Source organism: Heteronotia binoei, chromosome 21 (genome assembly GCF_032191835.1).
Source record: "Heteronotia binoei isolate CCM8104 ecotype False Entrance Well chromosome 21, APGP_CSIRO_Hbin_v1, whole genome shotgun sequence".
Taxonomy (NCBI): domain Eukaryota; kingdom Metazoa; phylum Chordata; class Lepidosauria; order Squamata; family Gekkonidae; genus Heteronotia; species Heteronotia binoei.
Window position 1 is genome coordinate 83715803 of NC_083243.1, and position 21265 is coordinate 83737067.

Genomic DNA, 21265 nt, shown 5'->3' on the forward strand with positions numbered 1-21265 from the left:
ACATTCTATACAATTTAGATCGTTGGTACCAGAAGGAATCTTTTTTATTTATCAAACTAGGAGATACAATTTAACATCAATAGAAAAGCTGGAAGAATTTTGGGAGAAATATGTAGAATTTCACAGTCAAGAATCGGAATCTGGAGAAGACCGAGAAGAAGAACCCGATCATAACAGTGCGGGGAAAAATGATCCTCAGAAAAAGAAAAGAGAAAGAATCAAGACAAGATCACAATCATAAAAAGAACAAAGAAAGATACTGGATAGTAACTTAACAACAAGATGATGACCAAAGCTGGATTACAATTTTTTTCTGTTAATACAAACGGATTGAATGAACCAAGGAAAAGGAAAAAGACCTTTCTGCAACTTCAGAAGACAGGGTCTCAAATAATATGTTTACAAGAAACCCACATAAAAGAAGGGGATACAAAATATTTGCAAAATAAAAAACGAGGACAGCTCTACTATTCATGTGACTCGAAGAAAAAAAGAGGCGTTGCTATTTATGTAAAGGAACACATAAATTCTAAATTGTTATATAAGGATGAGATAGGTAGAATTGTAGTAATAGAAATTGAGATTAATGGGAATAAAATAATTTTGGGTAACATATATGCGCCAAATAACAACCAAGAGCAATTTTACGCCAGGCTACATGAAAACTTATTGAAATGTGGTCTGGAAAATTTTTGTATTGTGGGTGACTATAATGCCGTATTTGATATAGGGAAGGACAAAAAATATGAGAAAGCCAAGGCCAAAAATCTTCGTAGCCAGTTACCAAAAACCTTTTTTAAAATGGCGGATGAGTTCAACTTAGTAGATGTCTGGAGGATGAAAAACCCACAAACAAGGGATTTCACATATTTCTCACATGTACATAACTGTTGGTCCCGGTTAGACATGTGCTGGATGTTGGCCTCCTTGGGCTGGTCGGTTATCCAAGCAGATATCAACCCCAAAACATTTGCTGATCACAACCCAATTCAGATTATTTTGAAAGATGCCTCACGTAAAACACATTGGACGTTGAATTTGCAAATTTTAAAAGAAGAAGCGTTTACTGAGAAGGCGAAAAAAGACATAAAGATGTTTTTTGAATGTAATCTGAAAAAGGACACCCCGATGCAAGTAATTTGGGACGCCTTCAAAGCATTCTTCAGAGGGATTGCAATTAGCTACACTACAAAAAGGAAAAAAGAACAAATGAAAGCTTATAATGATTTGATAACAGAATTAAAGGACTTGGAAAAACAACAAAAAGATAAAAACACAAAAGAAATAACAGTAAAGATTTATGCACTACAGCATGAAATAAATCTATTATTGGTTGAAGAATTAGAGAAAAAGTTGAAGTGGACAAAACAAAATTATTTTGAAAGTGCTAATAAGACCAGTAGGTGTCTAGCATATAAATTAAGAAAGGGAAGGGAGAGAAAACTTATAAGATCACTCAAGAATGAAGATAAAGAAGAAATCTCAGAAAAATCCCAAATGAATACAATTGTGCAAGACTATTATCAGAACCTTTATAAGAGGCAAGAGATCGCACAACAACCTCAGGAGGAGTATATCAGAAAAGTTGGGATTAAGCAAATAACAAAAGAGCAACTGGATGGATTAGAGAGTGCTATCACCATACATAAAAAACAGAGGCATTGAAAAGACAGAAAAGTAACAAGTCACCTGGTCCTGATGGACTACCGATTGAATTTTTAAAAACATTTGAAGAGATCCTGTTGATTCCCTATAAAGGCGTAGTAGAGGAAATAAAAGAAACAGCTAATTTCCCCTCATCCTGGAGTGAGGCATTGATATCGTTGATCCATAAGAAAGAGACAGATTCTACAGAAATTCGTAATTATAGGCCAATCTCGCTCTTAAATGCTGACTACAAAATATTTGCGGCAATTTTGTCTAACAGCTTAAAAAGGTCATATCTACGGTCATTGATGAAGACCAAACGGGGTTCATTCCCGGGAGAACGATAAGACAGAATATAAGATTCTTCATGAATATTCTAGAGTATTATCGGATACATCCTGAGAAGCAGTTTGCAGGCATTGCCCTCGATGCAGAAAAGGCGTTTGATAATGTCAATTGGAACCTTATTTTAAAAGCATTAGCGGCTATTGGATGTGGTGAAATTTTTATTAAATTAGTGAGAGCCATCTATACCAAACAAAGTGCAAAAATAAATATCAATGGGCATTTTACTGAAGCGATAAGAATTGAATGGGGTACTAGACAAGGATGTCCATTATCTCCCTTGCTCTTCATTTTAACATTGGAATTCTTAATAACAAAAATAAGGGAGGATGATGGAATCAAAGGTACCAAGATCAAGGGGGAAAAATACAAAGTACGAGCCTTTGCCGATTACTTGTTACTGATATTAGAAGACCCAATCCTTTCGATAGAACATCTGATGAAGAGATTGGAAGAATATGGAGTAATATCAGGCTTCAAAGTTAATCTCCAGAAAACTAAATTCTTGACCCAAAATATGACTAAGGAGGAAATTGCCCAATTAGAAATGAAATCTGGCTTTAGCCATGAAAAGAAGATCAAGTATTTAGGTATTTATTTTTCAAATGATTTAAAAGCATTACAAAGAGATAATTATGACAAGATTTTAAAAGAAATTCAATTAGATTTATACAAATGGAGAGACTTACAAATTTCCTTATTGGGGAGAATTGCATCAATCAAGAAGAATATATTACCAAGAATCTTGTACTTATTTCAGACGATACCAATCATTTTGTCCCAAACATTCTTTCATCAACTAAATAAATCGATTACCATATTTATTTGGCAAAACAAAAAACCCAGAATCAAATTAAAGGTTCTGCAAGACAGCAAAACAAGAGGAGGGCTAGCCTTGCCTGATTGGAACACATATTATAAGGCATGCTGTTTAGTATGGTTAACAGATTGGTTTGCACTGGAAAATAAAAGGTTATTGGTACTGGAAGGTATAGGTTTGGTTAGAGGCTGGCATTTTTATTTGTGGTATCAGCCTCCAACAAGGAATAATATTTTTCTCAGACATGAAGTAAGAAAATCGCTATATAAAGTATGGAATGAAGTCAAAAATATGATCTATTCAAATATACCTTCTTGGCTATCACCAGTAGAAGCTTCTAGCCAACCCAATTTATATTGTTGGGAAAATAATTACAATTATGGGTTTCTACTAGACAAAGAGAATAACCTAAAACTGGATGACAATATGAAATTGGATTGATGGCTGAAGAACCAAGTTAAATCTAAGTATCAATTAGACAAGGAATTAGGATTTGTTAAAAAACCAAATGAATTTGATATGATAATTTGTGACAATCAGAAACTTATTTCTAAAATTTATAATTGGCTCTTACAAATCAAAATGTGAAATGAAGTTGTTAAAGAAAGCAGGATAAAATGGTTGAAGGATTTTGGATATAGTATTGAGATGGAGGAATGGGAAAAAATTTGGAATCAAAACTTAAAGTTAACCAAATCAGCAGTGTTCAAAGAAAATATATATAAGATGATGTATCGATGGTACTTAACACCTGAAAGATTAAGTAAAATATACCCTAAGTATTCAAACAAATGTTGGAAATGCAGGAAAGTAAAGGGGTCCCTCTACCATATTTGGTGGCAGTGTGAATATGCAAAAAAATATTGGGCCCAGATTAATTTCTGGGCATAAAAAATATTAAGAATAAGGCTTCAACATACTCCGGAATTATATTTGTTGAATGTGTGTAAAGGGAGTTTATCCAGACAAGAAAAAAAATGTTATTGTACATAATAACTGTCGCCGCGAGAATTTTGTACGCGAAATACTGGAAAGTCTCTAAATTACCAGACAGAGATGAATTTTTACAAAATCTATTTGAAGCAGCTGAGATGGACACATTAACTGTAAGATTAAGAGGAGGTAATCTACAAGATTGTAGGAAGACATGGGATTATTTATATGTATGGATAAAAAGCATGGGATTTACTATGAGAAAGTCGGAACAGTGTTATGGTGAAGCCCCTTAAGCTCCTTGGTTTGGAGGGATGGGTGGTGGGTTGAGTATGTTTATGTATAGTTTATGTATAGTTTTCTTTTGTATATGGAATTGTTAAATAAAGGATTTGTTTGAAAGTTAAAAAAAAAAGGAACATTCAAATCTAGCATGGCATTCCATATAATTCCACAGGTCAAGCTATTGTGGAACATGCTAATCAGACATTGAAAACCACTCTTCAAAAACAATTAAAAAGAGTGAAAATGCAGGTTCCTACCCAAATGCGGGTTCAGGAACAATTGAATTTGGTCTTATTAACTTGGCATGGCCCAGTTCCCCTTATTATCTGGGGGCGCAGGCATGCTGCTGTGTTCTCTCTTACAGGTCCTCTGTGGGTGCCGGCTAAGTGTTTTTGTCCTGCTCATGGCGTGGCATCAGGGTCTCCCAAATCCCTATTTCAAACTCAGCCTCACACGGGAGATGGTGCGATGCCCACACACCCAGACAGCTCGTGATGTCACATGGGGGGATGTGAAGCATCTAACTAATCAAGCTCAACAAATGTTGGAAGAGGCTGGGCGAGAGCCATCTCCAGAGGACTTGGTGGGTGCTGTATTTGCACAGCTAATAATGAATTCCATGATTCTTCTTTGTTGTTTGTGTTTATGTATTTTGTCTCCTGTCAAGGCTATTAGTTTTGGAGATCGTCTTCAGTTTAATATTTGAGAACGCTTAGCTAACACTAACAATGTTTCACAGTTTTGTTTGACACAACACTGATTCATATATGTTATTAGGAACCTGTCTAATTCCTGTTTGCAAGGCTCAAGGAACTGATGCACCTCTTGGTAAATGTTTAAATGAATCCCAAATCTCTTATGCAACTTTACCTAACTAGGGCATTCCCACCTATAAGCTTCCAGTGGATGCCTTAACTCTATATACCCCATATGTGGCTAACCATGAAAATCTTACTTGTGCACAGATGGTAAATTGCTCCCACAATAAGCCATTGCACGGTTGCCTGCAAACAGGTGCCCCTTTGTGGAAATGTAACAATTAATGTAACCCGTAATTATGGCCATATTCCCTTACCATCTGATTGGTTTTTTTCTTGCTTCCATTGAACTTTTAGTTATATTCCTGCTAATATATCTCTTTCTGTATGTTGTTTAAGTCACCTTGCTGTGGTGTTGCCTCAAAGATCCTGGCCTATGGAACCCTCTGCCTCATGTATTAGCAGAGAAACTGTCCCCTTAGACTCTACCTGTGATTCTTCTGATATGGCATTATTATCTCAAGCTGAATATGCGTCCCTTGCTGCTTCACTCATTGGGGTGCCAGGCTTAGCTGTTATTAATTACAGAACTAAGTAAAATTGCTTACAGCTTAACAAGAACTATCAATTCTACCTCCATTGCCTTGGCCGCTTTGAATGCAGAACAGATGGAGATGCTGTTTTAGACAACAGTGCAGCTATAGACTATCTGCTCCTCCTCCACCACCAAGGATGTGAATCATTGCAGAACATGTGCTGCTTCAATATCACTGACAATTCTCAAAGAATAAACCATCAGCTTGATAACCTATGGCAGTTGGCTGCTTCCATTCATAAGGACATTCTACCATCCTGGTGGGAAGCACTATGGTCCTGGCTGCCTAAGGGTGGTTGGGCACTTTGTCAGTGGGGTTTGGGAATGTTAGGACTAGCTGTAGCGGTGTGTTGCTTTGTACAATGCTTGCCTTCCTTATGTGTCTTGTTTACAAGAATATGTAAACCGTCAGGAGAAGAATATACCTTGCAAGCCAATCATGCATATGTATTAGCAAAGCAATTGGAACAATACACCCCTTCAATACAATCGATTCCAGAGAGTGATGGTGAAGGGTCAGAACGTTTTTGCTGATGGGCTTTAAAAAACAGAAGAGTGGAATGAAGGAAGGGTCAACGGTCTGGCAAACCAACCTTGTCCTGAATTCATCCATAGACTTAAAAGGTAGGCTTAAGCCTTTATGCACGTTGCCCTATGCAAGAATGCTGAGGGCCTTGGAATGTTCTGCCTTTCACCTCCTTCCTGGAATACACATTTGGGGCAGACAGCTAAGGTAAACATCGGTCTCCTTACTCTGTATACTTCTAGTAAATGATTGTGTAGAGCAGAATGTATAAAATAAAACACCACCACTGTCAAGAAGGCAGCAGAGACAGACTGGTGCGATAAACATCAACCCTGAGTCGTGTGACATTCCTACATCCTTTCAAGAGTAATCAAGCAAATTCCTCATCCTTTATGAATTTCCTGCATTGTGCAGGGGTCTGGACTAGATGATGCTGGAGGTCCCTTCCAGCACTATGATTCTAAGCTACAGTTTTCTAAAATTACTCAAATGAAGCAATTTTTCTTAAGAATGAAATGGAAAAAATAAGAATAATTCCTATACACACCTTTTCAATCTGCTTTCCATCTAAAATGGCCTTAGTCTGCCATGGCCAGTTAAAGGAAGTTACAAACTCTCCTATGGAAAAACAAGCGTCTTTGCTTTCTTCCACAACACCAATTCCTCCACCACTGGCAACTTCAGATAGCTTCCAGGGCAGAATATAATCAGAACCAGAGTCTTCATTCATACGACAACGCTAAAAGATAAACACAGAATTACTTTATCTAAACAACCATCACCCCGTCCCTTCTCCTTTTGTGACCTCTTTCATTCATTGCTTTGCACTACAGGGATATTTGTTTTTCTGCATTAAAATGTATGCACCCTCAATACACACCCCTTCTAGACTCAGTCTTAGAGCACTGATGAGAACAGGGACTGCTCTGTAATGCTGAGTACCATCCCAATTTACAAAAAAAGTATTTTTAGCCACTTCTGTACTGGGACTCTCACATTCAGCAGTGTAGAATGTTCAAATTAAATTAGTATACAACATGTACATTTTATAGGATATTTGTTAGTACACACAAACCTTCCCAAGCTTCCATTCATCAGAGATATAAAACCTGCAAGGGTGAAATAGCCCCTACTTCCTTGTCACCGTAAGGGTATCACAGAAGATAACAGAAGGCAGGTGACATGGAGAATGAACTCCATCTGTCTGCAACAACACAAAATTATACTCCTGAAGATGAAGGAACAGGGCAGAAAAAAGGTCATTCAGAGGAATGAGGAAAGCACAGCTGCCTCATCTCACATTTATTTGGTGCTCTCAACTAAACACTCATTCTCCAATTTGCAACCTGGCAATCCCATATTCTTAAGCACACACACTTAGAAACCCCATGGTGATACCATTTGGACTAAGTAGAAATCTGATTAGGATTATTATAAATCTATTAATTGCAACTAAGGTAGTATGATCAAAATCTAGAAAAATACACTCTTGATATTTATAGGCAGCTCAAGAGGTTGCCCCCATGGCGCAGAGTGGTAAAGCTGCAGTACTGCAATCCTAAACTCTGCTCACGACCTGAGTTTGATCCTGGCGAAGCTGGGTTCAGGTAGCTAGCTCCAGGTTGACTCAGCCTTCCATCCTTTTGAGGTTGGTAAAATGAGTACCCAGCTTGCTGTGAGGAAAGTGTAGATGACTGGGGAAGGCAATGGCAAACCACCCTGTAAAAAGGCCATGAAAACATCATGATATGACGTTGCTCCAGAGTCGACTGGTGCTTGCACTGGTGCTTTACCTTTTTACAAGAGGTTTCAAGAAATCTTTGATATAGTTAAGAGAAGGAAGACAACTGAGCTGCAAATCTCTTCCTAAGCAATTGGAATTACCTGCAAATTCTATATAGCAAAAACCCTGATTTTGGCATTATTTTGACTTTCTCATATCTTTTCCTGTTTAAAAAAGTTTATCTTTTCCTGTTGTCATGACTCAAAGGGGTATTACCAATTGCTGCCACCACTCTGGGTTAAGGGTTCCCCTTGAGAAGGACCAGAGTCCCTTCCCAAGCCCTTCAGACCTCCTGTAGCTTACACCAAATAATAGGTGTGAGGACACACAGAGTGAACAATAAAAAGGTTTATTTTAGTGCAATATAAATTAATAAGGTGCATTAACCAGTAAAAGGGTGAAGGGAAAATAAACACATGCCCTAACGCAGTTATCTTATAGTCCCTAAACTACTAACCAGCACTCACCACTTCCCTTGGGTGAGGGACCTTTCCCTCTGCTTTAAGCTCTCCAGGCTACAGCCTCACTCCAGCTCAACCTTCCAGGAAAAGAATACCCCCTTCCTGGGCTTGGCCCTTTTATCTTCTCCTCCCAGTTCCCACCCCTCTCTGGGCCAGTTTCCCTTCAAAACCCTTGCCACCCAATCAGAGGGATAAAGGGGATCCTAGGAAATGTAGGCTCTTCTCAGTACTCCTAAGCAGGCTTCCCTGGGGCCTGCAGGCCTCGCTAGGCCCAGGTTCATGACACCTGTTTAAAAAAGTAAATGTAAGAGAAGACTTTTTGAAGTCAAAGTGCTCAAATAAAATTTCTAAGATCTGTTTTATCAGACAAATAGCCAGTAAGATAAAAAATAGCTAGTAAAAATTTTTGCCTCAAAGAAGAAAAAAGCTGAAGGAATTGTGCAGGGTTAGAACTCACCTAACATTGCTGGTGCATCACAACAAACATTGGAAATAAGAACACCACCCACTCCCCAGCTGAGTGGCAGGCTCAAAGAATGACAGCCAATGCTATGGCTGAGCCAGAAAAGAAGTCCCATGTCCTGTGAGAGCAGGAACTGTTGTAAGACATCAGAACTTTGGCTTGACATACTCTTTATAAGAAAACCATGTGGGCAGACAAGAATGTCCAGAGCAGACTAACCAATTGTTTCCAGTAGCAGAGGTCAGATAGCAGGCAGAAGGAGGACCCAGGAAAGACCAAGGGAGGGGCAGACAGGGCTGGAGCAAGGGCCAGAGTAAGGAACTGAAGAAGTGGGAGCTGGGGGCTGCCAAGCTCCTCCTCCCGCCAGGAATCCATAAAACATGTTCAAAGTCGTAGTAGGGTTGCAAACACCCTGGCGGCACCTGAAGATTTTTCTCTATTACAATTGATCTCCAGATGACCAAGATCAATTCCTCTGGAGGAAACGGCTGCTTTGGAGGATGGACTGTATGGTATTATGCCCTGCTGAGGTCCCTACCCTCTCAAAACCCCACCCTCCCCAGGTTCCAGCTATTTCCCAAACCAGAGTTGGCAACCCTAAGTTCCAGCATCAAAGTACTATTGTAGATGAGAACTGCTTTCTAAAAAATCTAAATTAGCATAAAGATCTGTTTATGTTACATAATTATAGAAACACAATGGGGGGAGGGGTGTTCCCTGCCCCGATACAGAATCTAGAAAGCAGACTGGTAGCAAATTATAACATATGTCATTGGGCTAAAATTGTTTTTAAGCTAACTGATTTTATTGTTGATTATTTGTATTTTACAGTTGTGCATTGCCTAGAGCCCGGCGTCAGCCAGGATGAGGCGATTCAATAATAATAATAATAATAATAATTCTGGAATCAGAAAAAACTTCAGACATGCAAGCTGTGATGGATATACTCTGGTTGTTGGTGTGGTATACTGGTTAAGAGGGTTAGACTAGTATCTCACCACTTGTCCCATGGAAGATTGCTGGATGACCTTGGGTCAGTCACACTCTGTCAACCTAAACTGCCTAACAAGGTTGTTGTGAGGACAAAATGGAGGAGAAGAGAATGATATATGTGCTTTGGATTCCCATTTGGGTCCCACGGGGAAAAGGCAGGGTATAAATTAATAATAAATTGTTGTGAATAATTACTTCACTTATCTTGTACACATTCAGGCTTTGAATTAAAATGTTACAGAGTATTCTTCTTGCATTTCTCATAGCATTTTGGTCTAGTATTTACAGTAGATTCTCTATATTTAGGTATATATCAGAAGTTAAATATGCTGTATAAATCTGACAAAGTAGCTGTAGTCTTCAAAATTTATGCCACAATACATAAATAAGTCTTCACAAGACTTTGTTTTGTAATAAACAGTGCAATCAAATGCAGGGTTACTCCAATCTAAATTCACTGAGATTAGCAAATTTAAATTGAAATCACATAGAATCGCAGTGTAACAGACCAGCCCTTCTGGAATTGGTCCTTTGATGTTCCTCTGGATCACAAAGCACATTCTGAAATAATCTTATGGTTACAAGGCAGAATGAACTTGATTTAAGTTAACACCTACCATATAGGGATCCACAGACAGATAAAGTGTACGAACTTTTACTTGACCCTCTGACATTTTATCCAATATAGTGGCTTCCTCCATACGGAAGTTTTCTGCAGTTGGCACACCATTGATGCCTAGAATCAACCAGAGTTCAGGATTAACTATCATTATTTACCCCCAACATCAGAGACTGCTATATTGGTATCAGCTTTCAATTTGTCTGCTTTGTTGTGGGGGATGGGGTGTTGCATAACTCACTAGAGACCAAACTACTACAAAAACATAAAACTTCTTTTTCACAGTTCCCTCTGCAAAAATGACACATCCTAGGACCTGCCTCACCCATTCTCAACAATACTCCCTCTTGCCTCTTTAACTTTCATTTATATGACTTTCCTTTTATACAATCAGACATTTGTATATCTTGCTGCTTCTCCTACCCTGCTGCTTTGGCTACCTTGTCTAGATAGAAACCAGTTGGAGCGTTCATTTTTGTTACCAAAGTACTTGTCTCAACAGTGGCTATCTGCCATTTTTTTGCCTTGAACCCAGTGCTGGCCCTAGACTGTCTAGCAGCCTAGGCAAGGGTGACTTCTAGCACACACCCCTGCACTTATAATGTCAATGAGTCACATGGGTGAGCAATTTGGCACCCCCAGAAGGCCTGTGACCTAGACATTTGCCTAGTTTGCCTAGTGGCAGGGTTAGCCCTGCTTGAACCTGGGCTCCAGGTCCATGCCCTGTTCAAGTCTACTCTGTTTGGAATTCAGTACTGGAATGATACTGCTCAGTTTTGCAGTAACGCTTCCTTTTAATGTTTAGTCGATTTTCTGGAGCTAGCAAAGATATGTATCCTTGCTGTTGAACTAACTGCAATGTATTTCTCAGTAAAGAGATTACAGTTGACTTTAAAGTAGATTAGGCTACCCTCAGATTTTAAGAACAATATATACAGAAACTATTATGCCAAGTAGGGATTTCTGAAATAACTTATAAACTAAGCAATGTTCAAAATGCATTAAAATGAACTGAGATTCTAACTGTTTCAGGGTGAAAAGGGGGGAAGCTTTTAGCAGGGGTGTCAAACTCATTTGTTTTGAGGGCTGGATCTGACATAAATGAGACCTTGTCGGGCTGAGCCATGAGTGTCATAAAATGTAATGCCAGGTAGCAGAGATATAAACTTTATAAAGGACACAGACAAACACAAAGATTTTTTAAAACCTTAAAATAAAACATGCTTAAAACATTAGCATTTATTGGTCCTAAAGGTGCTTTCTTGGTATCTCTCCTATGTGATCCAGGGAACTTGGCAAAGGAAGCTCTGGCCCTTTCCTTCCTTCCCTAGGGGACCAGGAGGGACGGGAGCCTCAGCCAACAGAAGGAAGAGAGGCTTGGCTTAGTAGCTCTGTTGTGTGTTTGAGAGAGCCTGGCAAAGCAAGCTATTCCTCTCCAAGGGAGAAGCCTCTGCCAATGGAGAGGCTTTACTCTGTAGCTCCTGTGCAACTGAGCAAGCCTGGCAAAGCAAGCTGTAATACAGAAAGAAACAAGAGAGAGGGAGAAGGAAGCAGATAACAGCCAGTTACTCGAGGGCCTGCCAGAAGCCCTCTGGGGGGCATGATTTGGCCCCTGGGCTGCACGTGTGTGGGAGCCGATACAAATTGGTTGAATCCCAGTGTCTCCATGGATGACACCAGGTCCTGAGTCTGCGAGGACGCCACGTCATCTACATGGACATTGTAGACTCTTCATCATGAAGATTCTAGGTTCATCACGAAGGTTCTAGATTCTTCATCATGAGTACATTCTGTCTGGGCCATGGGACGGAGACGGTGTTAGTTGCCCTCACATGACCTAAGAAGAAATCTGGACCAAGGCAGGTCGGCGCTGCCGATACTTCTCAATCTGTCAGCAGCGTTTGACATGGTTGACTATGACCTTTTTACCCACTGCCTTGCTGTCGCCAGAGTACAGGGGGTAGCTTTACAGTGGTTTTCCTCCTTTCTCAAGGGACGGGGACAGAGGGTGGTGCTTGGCGAGCAGACCTCCATGCAGCACCCACTCATATGTGGAGTGCCGCAGGGGGCTATCCTCTCACCAATATAATTTAACATCTATATGCACCCCCTTGCCCAGATTGCCCGAGGTTTTGGACTGGGTTGTCACCAGTATGCTGTTGATGGGTTGGGTTGTCACCAGCTCTATCTGTTGATGGGTGGTAGACCATCTTCTGCCCCTGACTATCTGTCTGAGGCATTAGAAGCCATGGCTGGATGGCTACAGCAGAGCCGACTGAAGTTAAATCCAACTAAGACAGAGGTCCTGTGCCTGAGTCGAGGGGGGTTGGGTCCGTGCATCCAACTCCCAGCCTTGGACAGTGCTGTTTTGGTGCTGGCCCAACAGTTGAAGAGTTTGGGAGTGATTCTGGATGCCTCTCCATGGAGGGCCAGGTCACAGCAGCTGCCAGGTCTGCTTTCTACCATCTACGGCAGATCAGGCAGCTAGCACCATATCTATCCCCCCAAGATCTGGCTACAGTGATCCATGCAATGGTTACTTCCAGGTTAGACTACTGTAACTCGCTCTATGCTGGCTTGCCCTTGATGCTGATCTGGAAACTGCAGCGGGTGCAGAATGCGGCAGTTTGCCTGCTGACTGCATCAAGTGTATGGGTGAACATACAGCTGGCACTCTGCGGCCTGCACTGGCTGCCCATAGAATACCGGGTCCATTTCAAGGTGTTAGTCTTGACTTTTAAAGCCTTGCACAGCCTGGGACCAGCATACCTGTGGGACCATCTCTTCCCATATGTGCCCCGGAGGTCACTTTGTTCGGCCTCCCAAGAACTTTTGACCATCCCCGGCCCAAGAGATGCCCACCTTGCCTCTACCAGGGCCAGGACCTTTTTGGTCCTGGCCCCAACATGGTAGAATCAGCTCCCCATGGAGATCTGGGCCCTACCTGGCTTGTTAGCCTTTGGGGCCTGTAAAACAGAGCTGTTCTGCCAGGCTTTTGGATAAGGTGGCAGGCATCTACTTGTTAGATCAGTTGGCCTCCCCTGCAATATCACACTGTGCTACCACACCACTACATCACTCTGTTGGACCATCCTGCTGTACTACTAACTCGCTATTGTAACTGATTTTATTGTGATTTTATTGTAACTTATTGTGATTCACTGATATACTCTGCCCTGAGCCCCCATGGGGGAATGGGCGGAATATAATAATAATTTTTGACAGATGTTTGCAACAAATTAGTTTTAGAACTGGGATTTGAGAATAATTCTCATACTTATTTTTCAATAATCTCAAAAATGTTTGAGTAAAAAGTTGAAAAATATATGGATCAGCTTTAAAGTGAAGATGTCCACTTGCTTTAGAAACCTGATAGGAAAGAAGAGAGATTAACAGCTGGCCAAAAGGAAATGTATAATTATCTCAGACTCTGTAGTTCAAAATGAAGAATGAGTTCCTGGTACAGAATCTGTGCCTACATTAAGTAATATGAATCACTGAAGCAAGTATAATTTATACCACTTGCAACATATTTGCTTCCTTTGGACAACTTCCTTGTACTTTATTTTACAGATGATACTAATTAAAGTGACTGCTTATGCTCTTACACAAGCAAGCAAAAAATTCTCACCAAAATAGAAGAATTCCTGCTGTGTATGTCTTGCTGAAAACCTTTGTAAGCAATGAAAAGGTTTTATCACAAGCCTCCTAACATTACTGTAAAAAGCTCTCTGCAGAAACCTGACAGCTTGCCACATTGAACTCGCTACTGTCCTTCAACAAGTAGAGACATACCGGGGCGTGAATTCAATACCACTCTCTGAATAATCATCAGCCCTCCAGCTGGGATGCTGCAGGAGTCAAGTTCCCTATAAAGCAGAAGACAGTCAACACAGAAGGAGCAGCAAGTCTTAATTTTTAACTGGGAGAATAAGAATTGAACAACATAAAAATAGTATCAGGACTGCATATTAACACAACGCCTGTTGACTATAGTCCCAGACACATAAGAATACAGACAACTGGAAGTGTGATCCTAAGCAGAGCTGCACCCTTCCAAGTCTAGTGAAGTGGGGAGGGGCTGTGGTTTAGTGAACAGGGCATTTGCTTATTATTCAGAAGATTCCAGGTTTAACTCCTGGCACCTCCAGTAAGAATCAGGTTGTAGGTGACATGAAAGATCTCAGCCTGAGATCCTGGAGAGCCACTGCATGTCTGAGTAATCAGTGCTGTATTTGATGGACCAATGGTCTCATGCAGCATGAGGCAGCTTCATGTGTTCGTGTGAATACAGGAAAATCCAGCAAAGCACTTGTGAAAGTACAGGGCAAGGTTCGGCTTCTAAGATCTGAAAGGATGTTAATGGGAAATGAGTTAGCAACCACAGAAGTGAAGAACAGATTGGAAAAGCACACAATGTAAAAAAAAAAAAAAGTGGGAGATAGTTAAAAGTGCTAAAATATGTTACTATGAACCAATCAAACAAAAATCTTTCTAAAAATAATTTTAGCATAAATATTAGCACTTTGCCATCATATACTTCAGAACAACTCCAGCAATGGGAAAGAGTCCACAGCTTGACTGTCTTGGTTTAGAGAACATCTGCAACCTGTGCCTTCTAACAGTGTTAGATTTCAATTGCTAAAAAGCAGCATTATACTCAGAGCTGCTGTTACAGGCATTTTTTTTAGCAGCAAGGTCAAGGCAGAGACTATTCTAATTGCAGATGTCTGAAATACATAACTTGCAATTCTAAACATACAAAACAATGGGTAATTCCAGGTAGGACCTCGGGTTCTCTGAGAATTACAACTGAACTCCAGGCAGCGCTCAGTCCTCTTGGAGAAGATGGCTGCTTTGGAGGGTGGACAGTATAGCATTATGCCCTGCTGAGGTCCCTCCCCTCCCCAAACCCCACTCCCCTTAGGCTCCACCCCCTCCCAAATCTTCAGGTGTTTCCCAACCCAAAGTTGGCAATCCTAGTAATTCCTGTACATATATCTGGAATTTACTTCTGAGCAGGGCTTTTTTTCTGCCAGAGCCCACTGGATTGGAGCTCCACCTGGGCCCTGGCCTGACCTGCCATGTGGCAGCCATGTGCTCCCAGGCCAGGAGGTGTGGCCTAATATGCAAATGAGCTCATTCTGGTCTTTTTCTACAAAAAAACTCACTGCTTCTGAGTAAGCAGATTCTGAGATTGTAGCCCATTCCTACAAATTTACAACCCAAAATAAATTTTATTCACATATACCATTTCATTTAATGGCACAATTCTATGTTGTTGTACTTTACAGATTTAAGTAGAATTAACGAGTTCTTGCACATACTGAATTGAAATAAATAAAAAATAAAACAGGAATCCAGTAGCACCTCAAACTAAAAAAAATTATTCCAGCATAAGGTTTCTTGAGTCAGAGAAGATTACTTCATTAGACACACTGAAGTGTGCACCCATTCAGTCAGAGCTTTTATATTCACAACAGAAAGGTAGAAGATTATAAAGAGATGCTGATTTAAAACAAGATAAAATAAAAAGAGTACTCAGTTTACTCAAGTTAGTGATAGCCGGCAATGATTGTTGTTAAGACAGGCAAAATATGATTAATACAGAATCTAGTGCAGGACAAGTAGATGCAACAGAAAGTTGAAGATGCATAGATAAACTAATTGACCTCTATAAGAGGTGGAATAGTCAAGACATTAGCACCTATAGCAAAAGAACAATCCCAGGTCACTGAAATGCAGTGAAATTAGCTTCATTAATTATCCCATCCTAGGGAAAATATTCATTTCTCTTGCCTTTACATGCCAGATCATCTATTTATTGTTTTTATTTGAAGATATCTTGGAGAGACAAAATTATCCTGAAGTTATGCTTATGTTTCTAAGAGAAAACTTTTAAATATATATACATGCATATAGCTGCACAGCAACAACATCCCCTTTCAAATATCTATGACACATCAGCTAGTTGGAAAGAGAAGCAAAGATGACCAGAGAATCTGCCTTAATACAAAGTGTCATGAGGCATTTAAATCATGTAACCTTTGAAAGCAATATGCTGTTTTGCAAGGAATAGACACTCACCTTTGGCTAATGCAAATTCTATTTATAGAGAGACAGGATGCTAAATTTAGAACTATGTCACATACATGCTATCCATCACATTCTCAAATGCATGCCATTTCTGATCATAGTTTACAAAAGTTCTAGGAAATAAAAGAATGAAATACAGAGATTAGTGATGCAGAGAGTGTACATTAGAGTTTTAATTAGTAAAATTCAGCTGCAGAAGTTATATAGCTATGAAAAGTGTAATGGCAGTGTGACAAGATAGTCTGAGAACAATACTGGAAAATAATTACATTGTCCACAGTAATAAATTAAGAAGTTCACATATGTTGTTTAAGGAGTTCACTAGACATGGAAGGCTGTTTAGTTATCACATTCCAAAAGATATACTTGAATTCAGGGTGAAGGGTGAAGAAGGTAATGTCCTGCATTGTGCAGGGGGTTGGACTAGATGACCTTAGAGGTTCCTTCCAACTCTATGATTCTATATGGTCTCTTTTAACTCCAATTAAATATGGAGAGAGAGAAGAAAGAACTGAAGAAAACTGCCATTGAGAGAAAGATTCAGCCTACTCACTGGGGGACTACCGTCAAACAATTACCGGTAAATAGGTCTCTGAACACATGCCAAAATCACACAAATCCCATTAGAAGCAAAGACCCGCCTTTGTTTTTCCCTGCTGTCTCATCCCATTGAATTTGAGAGTTTTGAGAACTTTCAATACTTCTAAGCAAGTGGTCCAATACAAGTTAACATTTCACCAGTGCTCCATCTTACTCTTTAGTAAGAGTCCACAATAAAGTTCCACAGCAGAAGGCGACCAGAGTTCAGGAAAAAGTATAGTTTAGAGCCACGCAATATGCGGGAAACTCTAAATAATAAAGTTTCAGGAGGTCTGCCATAGAAGAACCGGATTGAGTCCATCTGACAAAAAGAGATTTGACTTTCTGAAGCCTGTGTTCTGAAAATCTTGTGGGTCTCTAAGGTGCTACTGGACTCAAATCTAGATTTTTAAACAATATTAGGTCACCCAAAATTGCCCCTTGATTTCCACCAGAATTACGTACAACTCTTAAAGCGGGTGGCATCACGGGGCCAAAACAAAGTTGTCACGTCCTAATTCACCAGGAAGTCCGCAAAGGAGGCGGGATTCTCGTCTAAGCGTTTAAGCGAAGAACTTCCTTAAAAGACTCTGCAGGGTTACGAAGCGCTGCTTCCAGCAAAGCAGACCCCGTTTTCTTCTTGACGCCTCGTTTGCCTGTTTGGATAAAAGTCCAGCAACCTCGCCAGTACTCACCCGGGCTTGTCTTTCATCTGTCCTTTGCACTGGTTTGGTTTTACAGCCTAATGGAAGAGGTCGAAAGAACTCTCAGTATGTGCTTAGATTGGTTCTTAAAAGGGTAACCCAGGCATCCGAGGGGACGTTTAAAAGGGCAATGCAAAGGAGGCTTTGATTAGGAGAAAATGGTTTACTACCAACCTAGGAATAATTCGCATTGAACTGCTCGTAATTGAGAAAAATTATGATGGCGCTCACCTCGATCTGCCATGTCTCAGAGGATATTGCATAGTATTGTTTGCGTTTTTTTAGAAATGCGTTTTGACCTGAAAAACGTCTGATTTGAATTGTATAGGAGAGTGAGATACTAGTTTTTGTGAAATGCTTTCTGTACATATTCAGGGGCACTCTTTGTTATACTGACTATTTTGTTTCATTCTTGAGCATCAAAAAAGTTTCTTAAGTTGGAAAAAAAAAGGTTTCTTAAGTTAAAGACCCTTAATGCCAGGCATCTCAGAGTAAACTCAGTTCTAACATTGCTTCCTCTATGCAAACATAGGCCAAAGATAGGATTCAGGGGTCGTTCTGTAGAAAAATAGGTGGTGAAGCTCATTAGCATAATCATTAGCATATGCCACCACCCACCAGCCAAAAGCAATCTGCAAGAAAGGAGAGCCCCAGGCAAGCGAGACCTGCTTGGGCTGTCTAGAGATCCAGCCAGCCCAAGCAGGCCTCACAGCTGGGGCTCTCTTTGGCCGCAGCTCCCCACAGTCAAAAGGCCAGCAAGCCACTGGCTGCCCAAAATCACATAAGAAATGGAGAACGGGTGATGTGGGATTCTCCAGGGTTTAATGAGGGCTGCTGGGGTATAGCAAAACTCCTGGTTGCTGGCTGGCTGCTCACTCTCCTAATCCAGGGATTGTTATGCAGCTACACCTACTGTTCAATGGACAAGGTAGGTAGGTAGTTGCACTCCTGCGAGTTCCTGCTGAATTCAAGGCCTGCATGTATTTAATAAAGGCAAATTATAAACATTGTATTAATATTATAGCTTAATTTCTAACATATTGTATCTTTCAGTTTCAATCCAGATAAGAGCATCAAACACAAGAACCACAGTTCTAAAATTACATGCATACAAAAGAACCGTGTGGCAATATCAATGTTACTATTGAAAATTTTCTTATAAATGCAAAAGCAAGTTTTCAATAGTAACATCGATATTGCCACTCAATCCAGATAAGGCCAATGAAATCAAGGACAAGTCCTATGTAATTTCTGGGTAATATTGGGCTGAACCTGTCACCGTGTTATCATTTGTGTCAATAATTCATGTATTTTTATTTGTTTTCCAAATATTTTATCTCACTACACCTCCCACGCCATGTATGCAGCTTGTTTGTAGCAAAATAGATTGTCTGAATTATTCACTATGTACCAGATGCTGTCATTTTGTTTTCTGTTAAAGTCTGCCATTCTGTTAAGCACTGACTTGAGTACTGTAAGATTTACTCTTTATTAAATCTTGGTGCACATGGTTTCCATTTGCCATGAGTGGCAGGAAATGGAGCAGCTAGTAGGGCTGCCAGTCTCTGGGTGGTGGCCAGCGATCTCTGGAATTACAACTGATCTCCATGTTACAAAGAGATTCTGGAGAAAATGGTTGTTTTGGAAGGTAGACTTGATATTAAAGGTAAAAGGTAAAGGTCCCATGTGTAAGCACCAGTCATTTCCAACTCTGGGGTGATGTCGCATCACGACGTTTTCATGACAGACTTTTTTATGGAGTGATTTGCCATTGCCTTCCCCAGTCATCTACACTTTACCTCCAGCAAGCTGGGTACTCATTTTACCGACCTTGGAAGGATGGAGGGCTGAGTTAACCTTGAGCCGGCTACCTGAACCCAGCTTCTGCTGGGATCGAACTCAGGTCGTGAGCAGAGCTTGGACTGCAGTACTGCAGTTTTACCACTCTGTGCCATGGGGCTCCTAGATTTGATATTATCCCCACCAAAATCCCTCTCCTTCCCAAAACCCAGCCTCTCCAGTCTCCACCCCCCAAATATCCTGGTATTTCCCAACCTACAGTTGGCAATCCTTAGTTATAGGGGCAGCAGTCATCCTGTGCCTTCCAAAGGGTTTTTTCCTTTCAATCAAAAGTCCAGAAATTGACATATATGAATATTGTCTGCCAGCTGAGGGCATGATACATGCAGTTGATGAAGTAAATGAAGGTTTTTAATTAAGGAGCTTATAGACGTTTAAATTAATTTATTGTTAGCTAAAGAGTTACAGATGAATTAGGGAGACGGACAAATTGAATAACTAAGGGTCATTGGTGGTTGGCGGGTGGAGGGCGAATTGCTATTGGTAATAATAGGGCTGAATGGGGATAGGAATAGACTGGTATACTTCTACAGCTCAGCCGGTTGATGAGCTGGTTCTTACCTGCAGGAGATGGTCGGCTCGGGGATTCCAGTGCTCCTGGGGAGGGGAAGGTATGATGGTGGGAGCAGGCAGACTAATAGGGGAAGGAGGCCGAGACATAGTAGTGCTCGCCCACCTTCCTGCCTGTGTCCCATCCCGATGGTGACAGGTAGTGGGGCCAGGCGATTTTACCCATCTCCGACACTGGTGTTATGTAATGCCAGGTCCATTAATAACAAGACTGCTGTCCCCCGGGATTTCTTATTGGAACAGGAGGTGGACCTGGCATGCGTGACTGAGACCTGGGTGCGCGATGGGGAGACCGTAGCTCTCTCCCAAATGGCGCCCCCGGGATACTTGGTCTTTCACCAGTCCCGGACCAGTGGGCGGGGGGGGGAGGAGTGGCACTTCTCATACGAGAGGTTTACTCCTTTAGGGCTCTCCCGGCCCCGGAGATCAGGGGTGTTGAGTGTGTCGGCCTGATGTGGGACGTTGGGGAGGGGTTGGCGATCTGGCTGGTGTACCGTCCGCCTAACGCACCAGCCGGCGCCTTATCATCCCTGATGGAGGCCGCGGCGGGCTGGGCATTTGAGTACCCAAGGCTATTGGTCTTGGGTGACTTCAATGTTCATGCCGATGACGCGGCCTCCACTCAGGCGATGGACCTGGTGTCATCCATGGCGACACTGGGACTCTCCCAAGTTGTTACAATGCCCACTCATCGGGCGGGGCACATGTTAGACCTGGTCTTCGCGGCGGGAGTTTTAGTGGATGATATGACTGCTAGAGCAGTGCCATGGTCGGACCACTATGCCCTTAAGGCCCGTGTGGGTGTGCCACCCCAAACCCGTTTAGGCGGAGAGCGCATTTTAGCTCGCCCGCGGAGCCTGATGGACCCAGAACTGTTCCTGACGGCTCTACGGGACCCTGGGCCCCCTGGCGATTCCTTGGATGGTCTGGTGGAGTCTTGGAATGATAGACTCTCCAGAGCTATCGAAGAAATCGCACCTAGGTGTCCTCTGCGCCCCCGTTTGAAGCCAACTCCCTGGTATAACCAGGGGCTGCGGCGACTAAAACGGGAACTCAGACGATTAGAGAGGCAATGGCGGTGTACTCGAGATGAAGCGACTCGAACATCTTATAGAGAGACTTTGAAGTCCTATGAGGTGGCAATCAAAACTGCAAAGAAAACATACTTTGCAGCTGAGATTGCGTCCGCAACATCGCGCCCGGCACAATTATTTAGTATAATTCGGAA

At 41.4% G+C, this 21265-nt stretch overlaps 1 protein-coding gene across 1 annotated transcript in view; it reads right to left on the reverse strand.

Annotated features, from left to right (window-relative positions):
• The window catches only part of PTGR2 (prostaglandin reductase 2), a 38414-nt gene extending 22017 nt beyond the window's left edge, over positions 1–16397 (reverse strand). The window contains exons 1-4 of the mRNA XM_060262653.1: positions 16316–16397; positions 14024–14097; positions 10227–10345; positions 6457–6648 (exon numbers count right to left, since the gene is read on the reverse strand). Coding sequence (XP_060118636.1) covers positions 6457–6648; positions 10227–10345; positions 14024–14060 — 348 coding nt within the window. The 5' untranslated portion in view covers positions 14061–14097; positions 16316–16397. The remainder of the gene's footprint in view (positions 1–6456; positions 6649–10226; positions 10346–14023; positions 14098–16315) is intronic.
• Positions 16398–21265: the final 4868 nt, after the last annotated feature.